Source organism: Centrocercus urophasianus, unplaced genomic scaffold (assembly GCF_019232065.1).
Source record: "Centrocercus urophasianus isolate 14NV4802_14NV808 unplaced genomic scaffold, USGS_Curo_1.0 seq_11, whole genome shotgun sequence".
Lineage (NCBI taxonomy): Eukaryota > Metazoa > Chordata > Aves > Galliformes > Phasianidae > Centrocercus > Centrocercus urophasianus.
Window position 1 is genome coordinate 55,062,334 of NW_024884253.1, and position 13,936 is coordinate 55,076,269.

The following is a 13,936-nucleotide window of genomic DNA, read 5'->3' on the forward strand; positions in this document are numbered from 1 at the left end:
CCTACACTGAATGCATTTTCCATGGTGCTCCCAGGGGGCAGTTGCTGCAATAGGGCTACAAGTGCTGGTGACTGTCAGAGCTTACAAAGGCAAACCACTGCTAACAGTCACTAGCTGGCGTTGAGGATATGCTGTTTATCTCAGAGGGGTTAGAATCATTTATTCTCACTAACTGTACTGGGATACACTATCTCACATTTTACATGCAACTTCCCTACTTGATAAAGGGTCTCACTTGGAGGACACATTATTGAATGGGTTCACCTGAAAAGGGCCCCAAAAAGCAAAAGCATCCCTTCCAAGAGCTTCACAGAAGATTGAAATGAGTATATTTCAGCCAGGAGAAAGTAAGCAATTAAACTTTTATTCATAATCATTTATATATGACTAAAAAATAAAAATAAAAAATTTCACCACAAAATGCACACTTTCAGTCTGTATTTAGCACAGAAAATGGTCATCTCTCCATAGTGCAGCACCAAGGAGCACATAACAGAACAATCAAAAACAGATTCTGAGCATCAATTTTTTCCCCTCACAACATACCATGACAAAGTTGAAGACTGCATACAAGTCTGGAAGTTTCAGAACAAGTTTCAGAGTCACCTGAGTGCTTGGCAAGAACAGTATTACTCAGTAGCAGTTATATTACCTCTAGTGGAATTTAGTGGAAGAGCACTTTCTGCCTTTTTTGCAGAACAGTTCACAAAACGGAGACATGTAATTGGGCCAGTGGATCTCATATTTTACTTTTAATTTTCCCTTGGCAGTCAAACAGAACAGCTTGCCAGCAGGAATACCTGTAACAACTCTAAGAGCACATGGCAAGAGAGAAGGAAAGTTATCTTCTTATAGCCCAGCTGGCAGGACCCAGCCACTTACAGGCACCTGTACTCATTACTATACTCAGCTTTTTCCATTATGTTTATTTTAATTAGCCTCTTTCTCTAACATTCTGCATATAAGAAGACAACATGATTTTTAAGTTAAGCTGTGTACTTGGACAAATACATGTACAAATTTTGGTAGTAATTTAAAGCTATAAAATTTATATGCAAAGAAAGTCCTACAGACCCATTACAGATTAAAAAGATATAACCAGAATCAGAATGCTACTTACAAAACTATTTTAATACAGAAAATAATACAGTTATCGAATCATTCATTAGAGAATATGTCGTTATACGAAAAGAAATGCTGCCTTTTTATTACTTCAGTACAGCAAATCAGAAGGCAACATCAAGAAAAGTGCACAGCAGAAAAGAATTGTTCAGTTTTTTGAAAAAATTGAATTTATCTTCAGATATCAGGCATTCGTCTGGAAATACATTGGGTTAGGATTGCTTCTATTCTCTCCCAGATCAGTCTCTTCTTGCATTAGTTCCCAGTAAGATGCTCACTCCGACATGTAGGAACGATACATCAGGGCAACAATAATTGCTGCTATTGCCGGGATCACCCAGTTGGACCATGAACTAGGAAGAAGTTTTTGAAACAAGTAATTTAGGAAGTGACACCCAGCAAGTTTCAAAAAGTCAGTTTCAATAAAGTCTGCCCCTCCCACCCCAAGAAATACGTAATGTGAAGACAAGAGCAGAACACCTAGGCCAGTACCACTCTAGCCAAGAAAAAAAAGTTTGTCCTCTTCAGACTGTGCACTAAAGCTTACAACAGATTTGTTTGCTAGAAAAGAGGAGGACTTCAGATGTGTTTAAAGTCATAGCATCATGCCCAGAATATCACTCATTCCAAAACTATTTCATAGAAATTTAGGACTTAACATGTGACAACTTCCAAATACCCAGCTTCTCATTCCAAGGGGTACAGGAAGTTCATCTGAGGTTTCAGCAATGGGCAACAGTAAGCAAAGTATAACTTTAAAAGTAATGATTTAATGATGTTTGAACATATGCCCACCCACCACACCGACAGATTTTCCTTCTTGTAGACAATCCTCTTGTTCCCCTTAGATACAACAAATCTTAAAAATGGAAGACACACCACTCATAGCATCAAATGTCTTCTATTCAGCCAACAGCATCCAGAAATGAGGGCTTGCATAAGCAATTTGGTAGAGCCTGATAAACATCAATGTGAGAAAAAAAAAATCTAGACATTACACTAACATGCATGTAAGATGGCACACAGATGCCAAACCATAGTACACACAGAATGGAACTTGTTATGCAGCATCCTTCCACTCTGTGTTTCCTACAGAGAGATGCTATAACATTCTGAACTTCAGAAACATTATTGTGAGTAATTTCAAATTTGGTACCATATGCCATACTGTACCTGGAATTAGACTGCACAGTGGTAATAAGAGTTTCCTAAAAAGCAAAGCAGAGAAAGATTTACATTAAGCACATACTCCTGTCCATACTTACTGGCCCCTGAATTTCTCAAAACTGATCAAGGGAGACTAACTTTCAGCACAACTCAGTGCTCTGCCTCTTTCCTGTAATGGAACTGTTGAATAAGAAGCTAGATAGCAGCAGTTTCTGTAGTCAACATTGCAACAAAATTCATTAAAAAACACACTACAAGAAATTTTGCTGCCAGATTTCCATGAAACTTCAACTTCAGGTTACATATGAAAAGTTTTAGTGGCCTAAAAGACAAAGATCACTTGCTTGCTGAAAATCCAATTGAAAGGACTCCAAATGAATACATGAGACTCTTACACCGAAGCAAGGTCCCGATTTATATCCAAATGAGGCTTATTAAGCTCAGTCTGTTAGTGTGGCATTTCAGACTGTATAAGAATTACAGGCAAGTTATTATATCTTTTATATTTATTTTATATTATATCTTTTGATATAGACATGCACTTTTTAAAAATTCAGTTTCCACAGAAAAAGAATCACTGGAAGATCAAATGCTGGCTGCACAGTTTTTAAGAATACTTATTCATTTCTGGATTAGCAATTGCACACAGCCCTGAAGATCTAAGCATTAACGCTGAACAGAAAAATGAACTCCTTCAGTATGACTGAACTATAAACGTTCTCAAAAAGTGAAAAAGATTCCTCACATCTTTTCACAGGTCTAAACAGGCTACTTTTTCAGAAGCCTGTCACAGGTTGATGCACAACAAACGCTAGGTTTAAAGAAAAAGGCTCAGTAATCCCATCGCTATTGATTTTGTGGATACCTCCATGAAGAACTATCCCTAAAGTCAAACCGCGTGGAGCATGGCCTAACACCTATTAAGTGTAACACCTTATATAAACAGACGTGCCAGGGCCAGAAGATGGTTCCAACCGACCAGCCTCTATTTGCTCAGCAGCAATAACTGCGCAGTTTCATCTCTGATTTACTTGCTTCTTTAATAGACACTAATTTTAGGAGTTCACAAGCTGAATGCTAACACAACTTTAATGACGACAGAAGAATATGTTGGAACAAACACACTACTGCACTGACAGGACATCAAAGTCTGCTGCAGTAGTCAGGAAGCAAACAGCATCTTGAAAAGGGTTCACAATTGTAAATTAACTGATCTATATTACAGCTATCAAATCTGTCTGAATTCTTTATCTACCAGTGTTGCCAATATGTTGTTAAGCCATTTGCTTTTTTTTGTTGTTGTTTAGAAGTATAAGCTTAATCTATCCTGTCTATAAATGTTCTTCTTAAACTAGATGCTAGATAACCACTGACAGATTCTAGATTCATCTTTTTGTTGTAGTATAATGTCACAAGACTTAACTTCTTTGTTAGAAACCACAAAAATTACAATAAAGAACAGCTAACAGGAACAATAAATTATAAGGCCAGATCAACAGGTTTAAGAGGCTTATGATTGGAAACACCACACTTAAATAAAGTTAATTATTTTTGCTGCTGAATATACCATTTACAGAGATGCCACCTAACACTCAAAAGAAATAATTGCAAGAAACACACTTACTGCTGGTTTTTGAAGCTTCCATCTGTCATCCTGCAGGAAAATAAAGGAAAAAAAAAAAAAAATCTAGATGAGCATCCAGAACATAAAAATAATAAATAAATTAAAAAATACATTTAATTACTCAATTCCATTCACAATTCTCATCTGTTAATGTATATCTATTTTTCCACTAGGAAAGAGACTTGCAAAGAGATGTCAGTGTATTCTGTTCAGCTACCATAAGATCACCTCCTTGTATAACACTTGCCACGAGACAGTAAAGAAGTAAAACTTGATTCTGCACTCAATTATTTCTTCTACCAGTGTTTTCACATTTGTTTCGTCTCCATATAGCACACATTTCCCTAAATAGCAACTACTTACTCCTACCAAGCCTACTCATATTATTGAGCACAATTACCTAACTAGTTTGGTATAATCTCCAATGCAAAGGTCTCAAGTTCCGTAGAGCTTTCAGAAACTCCTGAAGCTTTACGAGGGACAGTCACATTCATTACAAAAGAAACAGCACCTTAGTGACTGTTTTAAGTGTATGGTACACAAAACTATTGAAATGTTTGTTCCAAATGAAAACAGGCACCTGTCAAACAAGAATGAAGTCTACTGGCAGCCAGGATACAAATAATTTTACCGGTAACAGCTGCCACCTGAAACAGACGGCAAATCTGCAGGACTGCAAACATGTACCAGACCTGAATTACTTCATATTAGGAGAGGCTTACACTAGTAATATTCATCAAGAGAGAACCTCAGATAGGTACAGGATCAGGACTCTGATCCCAAGATCAGCGTGATATCACGGTCTTGAGTAGTACATATCCACCCCAAAAGCAAGACACAAAATACTGGGGAGGACAAGAGAACAGGCACAGATGGAAAGTACAATTCCCTGTACGCTATCTGACTAGGTCTCCCATAAGTGGTTTTCAACTACTGCCATTGGAGAGCTTATAAACGACATACAGAAGGCAGCCATGGCAGCAGAAATTATCCTTCAAAGCTTGAGGCAGCAAACATGTGGTAGGAACAGTAAGTGTGAAAGTACAGAAAAAGAAAAGTGACATGATCTAGTGGGAACTGACAAGAAGCAGGCAACATCAACACAGCACAAGACACAAGGAACCAAAGACAGGGAAGACCGACAAAGAATCAGATTTATTTTTCCATCTTTCCATTTAAACATCAGGATGCACTTCTCTAACTGTGGGGATGACTGAACAGTAGCTCAGGATGTCCAAAGAGGCTGTGCAATCTCCTCCTCAGACATCTGCAGAAGCCACCTAGACATGGGCCTGGGCACCTTGCTAGAGCAGAGGTGGGACCAGATGGACCCAGAAGTCCCATCCAGCCTCATCCACGCTGCAATTCTACAGTTCAGCTGAAGCAGTCTTCTAAATATACATACAAAGCTCTAGGCTGAGATGGAAGCCTGGTACACCATTTACAATGATGAATGCATGAGAGTGGCTAAGTAAACACTTAGCATGTTGATATAAGAAAGGTTCTTGACAGTTATATATCTAACTTTCAAGAATTACAGAGTCTCATTATAAAGCTCAAAGGGTGCACCAGAAACAGCATGATTCCATTTTCAACTTATTCAAAAACAAAGCTATGAAATATTCCAAAGAAGCCAAGTTTGAGATGTGACCATCCCGATTCTGCACTAGTCAACTCACTTCACAAGGGAGGACTCTCTCCAGACCAGGTCCATCCAGAGCTACAGAGTAGCATCCAACCAAACTGGGAACTCACCACATTTTGAAGCAAAATATCAGCGCAAAATAGCTACACACAAAAACATCAAGTACTGGTATTCTTGCATACTCACCGGGTGAAGCTCCCCAATAATAAATGTTTCCGACAGTGCCCTTGCATCTGTAGAGTGGCCAACATCTTCAAAGTTCTCAGTAGCATCTCCCCCAGCTTGCTCCCTGAGGACTTCTTCTCCACCCGGGTGCTGCAATTTTTAATCAGTGTGAATTCATTATTGAAAACCATCCCCTATTCTAAATATAGAATTTCATTTATTTATTTCTGAAAATAAATAAAGTCCTTGCTAGACTTCTTAGAGCAAATATAAGACCCTCTAAATAACCAGAAAGCCTTAGCTTTCTCAGAGACCAAAATCAAAGAAGAAAGGTCTCCACTTGATCAGTGACAGACCAGCAAGAAGCATTACCCTAGCAGCTAAAGCAGCATTTAGAACATTACCAGAAACAATCAGTATTTCAGCAGTCAAGCTGTTATCTAAAGTTACACTCTGTGTTCACAATTCCACAACTTGGATAGAAATATTTCTATCCAAACATAAGTTGCAGTAAAGAAGATGCACATAAAAAGGGTAATCACAGAATCACAGAATCGTAGGGGTTGGAAGGGACCTCCAGAGATCGAGTCCAACTCCCCTACCAAAGCAGGTTCCCTACACCACGTAACCAAACAGTGGAACAAGATGGCCAGAGAGCTTGCAGAATTTCTACCTTTTAAGCGCACCTCGCCACAGTCCCGAGGAACCTGACCTGACCTAGGTAATCCCAGCTTCAGCCTGAGGATGGAGCCTCCTCTCCTAACCTCCAGGCGTTCTTTCCTAAAAAAGTTATTCCATGATTATCCAGTAAGCCAGCTACTTTGGTGCAGCTTAAGCAGCGCTGGAAGCACATACAAGAGGCAAAAAAAGCAGTTTCATTCTAGCAGAGTATGGAATCGCCAGACTCCACTGCTGGTAAAGCAGTGAGACTGCAAGAAGTCACTCACCTCTCAGTGCCTCAACTCATCACTATTCCCTTAACCAAACTCCCTGCTAACCACTGACTTTTATTCTTCCCCAGGATGCACTTTTGGAATTGCATGCAGCTCTCCATTTTTATCCATTAATAAACTGCATATATACAGCAATACATCATTGTCTAGTTGAGCAAGTTCTCAGCATCAACAAGTTCATCAGTTATCAGATAAGCAACTTGCCAAAAAGATGCACTGCTTAACTTGGAAGCAGGGAGCTACTCCATAAACAACAGGAGTTGGTAGGTAAACAAGTTGAGACTGTTTTAGCCTTGGAGTAAGGCAACCATAAAGTCCTACTACTTGAGAATGGACAGAAGAAATAAGGTGTTGGTGCCTTAATTCCATTATTAAGGCTTCTGACTACAGAATCTAAAAAGGTGAGCGTACGCAAAAATTCTATTTAAAGTTATCTTGCCTAGTGTGTAATTGAACAGAAAAGCCATTCTTACAGGAGATTAAAGTGACACAAACATTTCTCCTGGTCTAAGGAACTGAAGTTACCATTTACTTCAAATCCTCATTGTTAACTTGTTATCAATCCTTTCTCTTTCACAAACGACGACTCGTTCATATAGATTAAGACGACAGTATTCCAGCTATGCCAGAACTCCAAAGCTTGAATTCATCTTCACAAAGGCACGTGTTTTTACAGATTGAGAAAGCTGCTCAAAAGCAAGGCTGTTTTCCCTGGAAAAAAAAACCCAGAATGGCAAAGAATCTTTAGTATGACTCAGCAAAAGCAAGATTAAGCAACTGATAGAGCTATCAGCCATAGTAGCTGCACCAAAAAAGGTTAAGAGAGTGCATGCAGAGTAAAGATTACGCAAACAGGCTTGCAAACATGGCATGCTCACTAAAATCTTGCCCTTGAATACAGCCTGATAAGTATTCAGGGAAAGGAGTGAACAAAAGTTTAGGGATCGTTCAAGTCCAAGTCTAAAATGTTGAACTTGGATCTAACAGGTTCTAGATATTGTTGAATGAATTCTCCTAGATTTAGATAAGGCAACTAAGCAGTTAAATTCACTGTTGTCATCTGGGTCAAAAGTCTGCAGTTACTTCATCCAGAACACATATCAGATCTTCTCCCTCTTGCCACAGTCACGCAACTTCCCCAGTGTCATAGTCCAAGATTGTTTAAGTTTAACTACCATAATTCACCATTCTTATCACCCCATCCTGCCCCCCCATACTTGAGGGGTGAATTGAGTTTTCAGTCCCATTTAAGTTTTGAGGAGATAACTGAAGGCCTCCACCAGTTTTGTATTCTACAAAATACACCAGAAGCAGAGACAGAAATGCCCTGAGAACCTTTGGCTCTACTGTGTAGAAAAGCAAACAGCTGTTAGTCTTTTAAGGACACTTTCACACAGTTAGGAGTCTTCCAAATTAGTTCCATCAACTGTTAGAGTTGCAGAACAGAAATTCTGCAATCACATAAGACTTAAGGGGTGTAGAAGAGTAGTCCTTCTTGTCAGTTGTATTTTTGAAAGCCATCATTAGGGTTTTATACACAGTGCAAAGAAAACACTCACTGGTTGAGCACCCCCTTCTCCAAAACAATTACAGCCTGCAGTGTTTCACAGGAAGAATGCTAAGAATTGCTCTTTTTCAAAGCATTTTTAAATCCCCCTGCAAGTTTCACCATAGCACTGGCTTTAATCTTTAGACTGCAAGGTCCTGCAATAAGAATTCATGTGGTATATTGACAGACTTAACAGTGTGCTCCTACTGGCACCTTTTGATGTAAGCTATTCATTAACTTATACCATCTTCCAGAATATCACCATATCACAAAACTGTGAATTCACAGCCACATGGCAGAGAGACCATTTTTCATTCTGGCACAGTAAAACAGTATTTCTTTTTTCTGCATTTAATTCAATCAGCATTCCAAAACCCGTTTTGAGAGAGCTCTCCATCCCATTTAGGAAGTGCCCTGAAAGTACAAGTTCTCAGCTTATGAAGAAAGCCTACATTGGCCATTAATGTTTTCACTCTGAATTGTATTTCCAAATCAATCTTTGAAATGATAAAGTAACTTAAACATGAAGTTAACACTAGGTGAATATTCAACACATTTCATAGCATGCTTCCAGAACACATAATTTCTCTGAGGTAGAGGTGTTCTTATGCACATTGGCCAAGCTTACGCAATCCAACCAAGATTCCATCAAAGAAATTAGGAGGACCTAAGAAATTAGGCAAGAGAAGGCAGAGATCAGGACACTGATTATTTTGTTTTCTGGTTTTTATTTTTTTTTAATATACTAAACTACTTGTTTAGCTTGTTAGATTGCTGTCAAAGCCTGTGCAGCAGGATTGCTTTATTTACTTGCCTAAAAATATGATCAAACATTACCACCGTGCTTAACTCATTAATTTACATTTAATATTATAAATGTATTTAATTATCTGCAGTACAGATATAGCCATAATATCCTGCTGTGAGTACACAATCACTTCTAATAACTAATTTTTCCTAGAGGATGCCAGACCCTAAACCATAAAAAAGTTTCCCAAAGTTGCAGTAACATGGGTTCCAACAGCCTTTAAATGAAGAAGATGATACCAAAGTTCCCAGTCTCAAGCATGGTCTTTCATGTCAAACATGTTCAGACAGCACACTCCAAAAACTGAGCTCTTCGGATTACCCATCTTAAGAGGATATACCTTGATATAAAAGAAAATTCAGATATATATTCAAATTATAAAATTTAAGAGAGTAAGAGAGTTTCCACTTGGAAAGGAAAAAAAAAACCCAAAAAAAAACCGGTTGCTGGAGTCTTTACCTGCAGTAAGATATCAAAGTATGTAACCCTTTTCTTCTCCAGCACTTCATCTTATTAAGCCTTGGCCTTAGAAAACTAAGCTAATGTAGTCACACTGTGTATACCTCACACCACCTACTAAATTCAATTCAGTATTGACAAAGGCTGATGGCTCCCCAAGCCCAAGTTCCACAAAGCATCTACAAGCTTTTAGTAGAGACTGCAGCTGCACAGACAAAACATACCCTGTAAGTACTGTAATGTAGTGAAAGGCAGCACCACCATTCACATCTTAAGCATGAGAACATCCAGTGTCTTTAACAGTGAAGCATTGGAAAGTGTTCGACTCCAGAAGCACTAAGGGAATATTTCTACAGTTTAAGGCGGCAGCTAGAAGAATTTCCTGTTGAACTAAGGAATAAGACTGGTGAAGCTTGCTGCTGTTTCCAGCTCTTCACTCCCTGGTAAATTGATACTCATGTGTAATCTCCTATCAGGAAAGAGTGAGATGATGTTCTAGCAGCATTCTCGCAGAAGGACCAGTAGCCTTATTTCAGTAGCCTATAATTAATTACTGAAATACATTAAGCTTTTCAGCTCCTGCAAGAAGAAGCCATAGGGGGTACAGAGTTTGACCGGTAATATTATAGAAACAGCTAATGTAATTCCTGCTTTGCTGAGAAGCATTTACCATAACCCAGGACGCACCAGCATGCGGCCAGCATGAGTTTCTTCTTATCTGTCACGTGTAAATACCTTCGAGTGCCTTCGAGTGGTCTACAAAAATCAGTATTTCACTTCTGAAGTCAGCCAGCTATCAAAAGCATGCGAAGAAGGCAAACAATAAAGTATAACTACGGACCATTTTAACCCAGGAGTGCCATTCCGCGGAGTCGTCAACACGTGGAACAGCCAGATATTTAAGAATTTCCCTCGGGAACGGAGCTGCACCGAGAAGGCTGCGCCGCAAACGCGGCAAGCCTAAAGCAAGCAGCAGCCGACTCTCGCCACTGCCTAGGCGACACTTGGGGACAGCCGCCGCCCCGAGAGCAGCCCGGAGCCCACAGCCGACCGCCCCCTACGGACACTTCCCGCTCGCGGGCACTCACCTCATCCAGGAACTTGGTGACGTCGTAGATGCGGTTGTGCACGATGATCCAGGTGCTCTGGCTGTTGTTATGCTTCTGCACCTCCTCCAGCCGATAGTAGCGGCCCCGCCACGCCTCACCGCCGGCTTCGCTGGAGCCCACCATGTCACCACCCGACAGACAGTACACCGCCGCGACTCACCACAGCCCCGCTCTCACGCGCGGATACCAAATACAGCCCCGCCAACAGCCTATCACCGCCCGCCTCCCCCCTCCACTTCTTGCTCTCTCATTGGCGAAAGGGTATGACATTCAAAGAAGTCATCACGCTACCGGCCGGGGATTGGCGGATCCCATGTACTGGGCGGGGCTAACGATGTCGCCACAGATGTGGGGTGCGCGCTCCAGGTCTCCTCCTCCCTGGGCGCGATCGGCGCTCTCCGCGTGACTCGGTCACGTGCGCCGCCCCCCCTCAGTCAGCCAGAGGCGTGCGGACTCCAGCCCGCTTATCTTCCCCTCAGGCCGCGCTCCGCTGTGGCTGCTCGGGCGGGAGGCGCTGTTGGCGCCGCGCTGTGGCCGTGAGGTGGAGCGCTTCACGGGACCGCAGGTGCGCCCTCACGGCCTTCCTTAGCACCTCCCCACCGTTCTGAGGGGTCAGGAGCTGTTCCCTCGCCTTCTCTCGGCTTCGATCTTCCACACACAGTTGCCCTGTTTTCCTTCAGTTTTATTTGAGGTAAAACCCAGCTCCAGAGCAGCTGTATGTCAACTCCTTCAGGTCAGCAGCGTCCTGATTCACTGCTTCCAGTGTGGTTTTAGGTGGTCTTTTTTTTTTTTTTTTTGTTTGGTTGCTCATTTTTTTGGGGGGAGGAGGGATTGCTTGTTTGTTTCTAACATAACTTAAGTGACATAACGCTTACAGGGCATGATTCAGGTGCTACCTCCAGTGTATGACAGCAAGCCCAATGGCCACGAGTCCCTGCAGCCCCTCACAGCTTTGTGTAGCTTTCAGTAGTAATGAGGAAGGCCCTCCTTCCCTGGGTACCATTGCCCAGGCTGGTATGAAAACAAGAAATACTGCTCACCAATTCTGTGATTGCCTGTTTTGAATGAAGAACAGTGACAGCCATTCTCTGACTGAAGGCCACCTTAGCATGAGTTGTGTTGATTTTAAGATGGTGTGTTACAATCACTGCATCTACAGGTGTAATTCCTCCTGCACAGTCAAGATCTACTGATAAAGAAGGCACTTGGGTTTGTTTTATGCAATTCCTGATTAGCAAATCTCTGTCTCTGGGCACTTCTCTCTTTTTGCTCTCCCCTGAGGGAACAAACCATCTACCAGCACTCTGCCCCATTAGCTTTTTATGATCATTGGGAAGAACACAACAAGTGGCTCCCCCAAGAGAGTTGTCCTCTGCCAGCAAGCAAAGCCCAGGAACACTGCAAAGTGCTTTACATTCTGTGATCTTTATCACAGAAATCCCCAGTTTGACCATTTGAAAGACTTTTAAAGTTCAATGAAAGCAGAGGACCCAGCCTTTCTTTTCTGTGTTCACAATCTGATAAGATGATTTTTCTCTTCGTTTGTTTGAAATGGCGCTTTGTCTTAAAGGCAATCATAGGTTTTTGAAGTATCTGATGAAGTTTCATGTCACTTTTCATGATTGCAAGAAGAAACTTAAGATGCTTTAAGGATAAGAAACAAGGAAACACCATTTTCTCAAAAACTGTCTCAAAACGCCAATCTTGGGATTTTTCTACAATTTGAGATAAAGGTTTTTAGTGTTTCACAGTAAGTAATGCAAAGCAAAAAAATTAGAACAGCAAAACTGTCAGAACTAGCAAAAACTGTTGAAATAGTTCCTCAAAAAGTTTATCCAGTCTATCATATTTATTGATCTAAACAATATCATACATTCACTGCAGGGGAGTTGGACCAGATGGCCCTTAGAGGTCCTTTCCAACTCTAAGGATTCAAGGATCCTATGATTTACACGATCTGCCTTTCAGATATCTAATGACTTCATAACATTTGGACAACAAAACTGCTTTCTATTTATTGATAACTTCACCACTTTGGTAAGGCCATTTCCAAAAAGGGCTTTTTTGATTTGGAGATGAGTAGGAGAAACATTAAAACAGCTGCTTTTGGTATGTAGCACTGGTGGCTCCCCTTGGATACAAAGTAGATTTTCAGCCTGCTTTTTTTCCCTCTGTGGAGCACTTTGAGATCTACGCTGTAGTAAAGGGCTGTATTTTCTTTGAATAATGAAATTTTACATGTACATTTTGTCATAAACATTCTGTTTCCTTTGTATTGCACCTGGACTGTGCTGCAGCACGTAGATTCATACAGTAGGCACCTAACAGAAAACCAGGTAGCAACTGTAACTATGTTATTCACACTCTCGAAATTTGTTAGCATTGGTCTTTCTTACCAACAATGCATTTTGAGGAGCAAGTTCAGGGAAAGGAAGAAATTCCTGTCTCTGCTCAGTGTATAGTCCTGAAATAGTTATTGCTATTTGAATTGTGCAAAGCATTACAGAATGATAACAGTTTACACTGACTGCTCTCTCCGCCCATTTGTGGGAGAAATAGCAAGAAGGAATAGTAGGATCTTGTCCTTTGTCTGAACTTCTGGCTATTTTGGTTCTTCTTTTCAATGCTTTTTTAGAAAAATTCCAAAAATTATGGAGTTGCAGCAGGCCTGGTCTGTGTTACAGCAATCAGCATACACATGCTCTGCATTCTAACTCTCTAAAATATCCAGTCACATGTAATTCAAGATAATATTGTGGCCTGAGCCCCAAACTGCCTCCCCCAAACCGCCTCATGCTCTTGCCCACAAAATGTAGTCAATTTCTATTTTAAGGCAAAGCTTAGGTTGTGAGATATAGCTTCATTAGAACCACTATATGTCAAATCACCTTCCACTCCAAAGAACAAGTCTGTTCTCTTTTTACAGCTGTGTCAGAATGTAACTAAGATACCCACAACTAAGATACCCACTGAGACAAAAATGCTGCTTTGCATACCTTCTTTGAGTATGAGAATAGGAAAACAACATGCTTAATGTGATTTTGAATCAGTAGAGATTGCAGTATTGCGTAAGAAAATACTGCCTTTCACATAGGCAAGGATACAGCACTGACCTGTCACCTGACGAGTGGTGGATTTAAGCAGGGAGTGCACAAGTCTCCTGCAGCACTAGGAGGGGTCCTTGTATGACTTGGTGAGGGTGTCTCTCTCTGCTGAGCTCCTGGCACTTTAATTTTCTTGCCAGCCAGTAGGGGACAAACTTCACCGAAGAATTCCTCAGCACTTGGATCCCAGATAGATTCCAGCCTAAACATAAACTCACAACGTGTAAGGGA

General features: G+C 40.9%; 1 protein-coding gene across 1 annotated transcript; it reads right to left on the reverse strand.

The window, feature by feature from the left end:
- Positions 1-343: 343 nt before the first annotated feature.
- LOC122170921 (cytochrome b5) lies at positions 344-10,784 on the reverse strand. The gene is made up of 5 exons (XM_042838190.1): positions 10,581-10,784; positions 5,745-5,873; positions 3,914-3,943; positions 2,296-2,330; positions 344-1,475 (listed from the first exon to the last, which is right to left on the reverse strand). The coding sequence occupies exons 1-5, from the start codon at positions 10,722-10,724 to the stop codon at positions 1,397-1,399; spliced, it is 417 nt and encodes a 138-aa protein (XP_042694124.1). The 5' UTR covers positions 10,725-10,784; the 3' UTR covers positions 344-1,396.
- Between the last annotated feature and the right edge of the window lie 3,152 nt (positions 10,785-13,936).

Bases quoted from the DNA above. Each gene is read 5' to 3' on its own strand.
- LOC122170921 (XM_042838190.1), bottom strand. From the start codon at position 10,724: ATGGTGGGCTCCAGCGAAGCCGGCGGTGAGGCGTGGCGGGGCCGCTAC. The intron at 2,331-3,913 runs GTAAGTGTGTTT...TTTGCTTTTTAG, and splicing joins GGAAGCTTCAAAAACCAGCA to GAAACTCTTATTACCACTGT. The intron at 1,476-2,295 runs GTACAGTATGGC...ACTTCTTCCTAG, and splicing joins ACTGTGCAGTCTAATTCCAG to TTCATGGTCCAACTGGGTGA.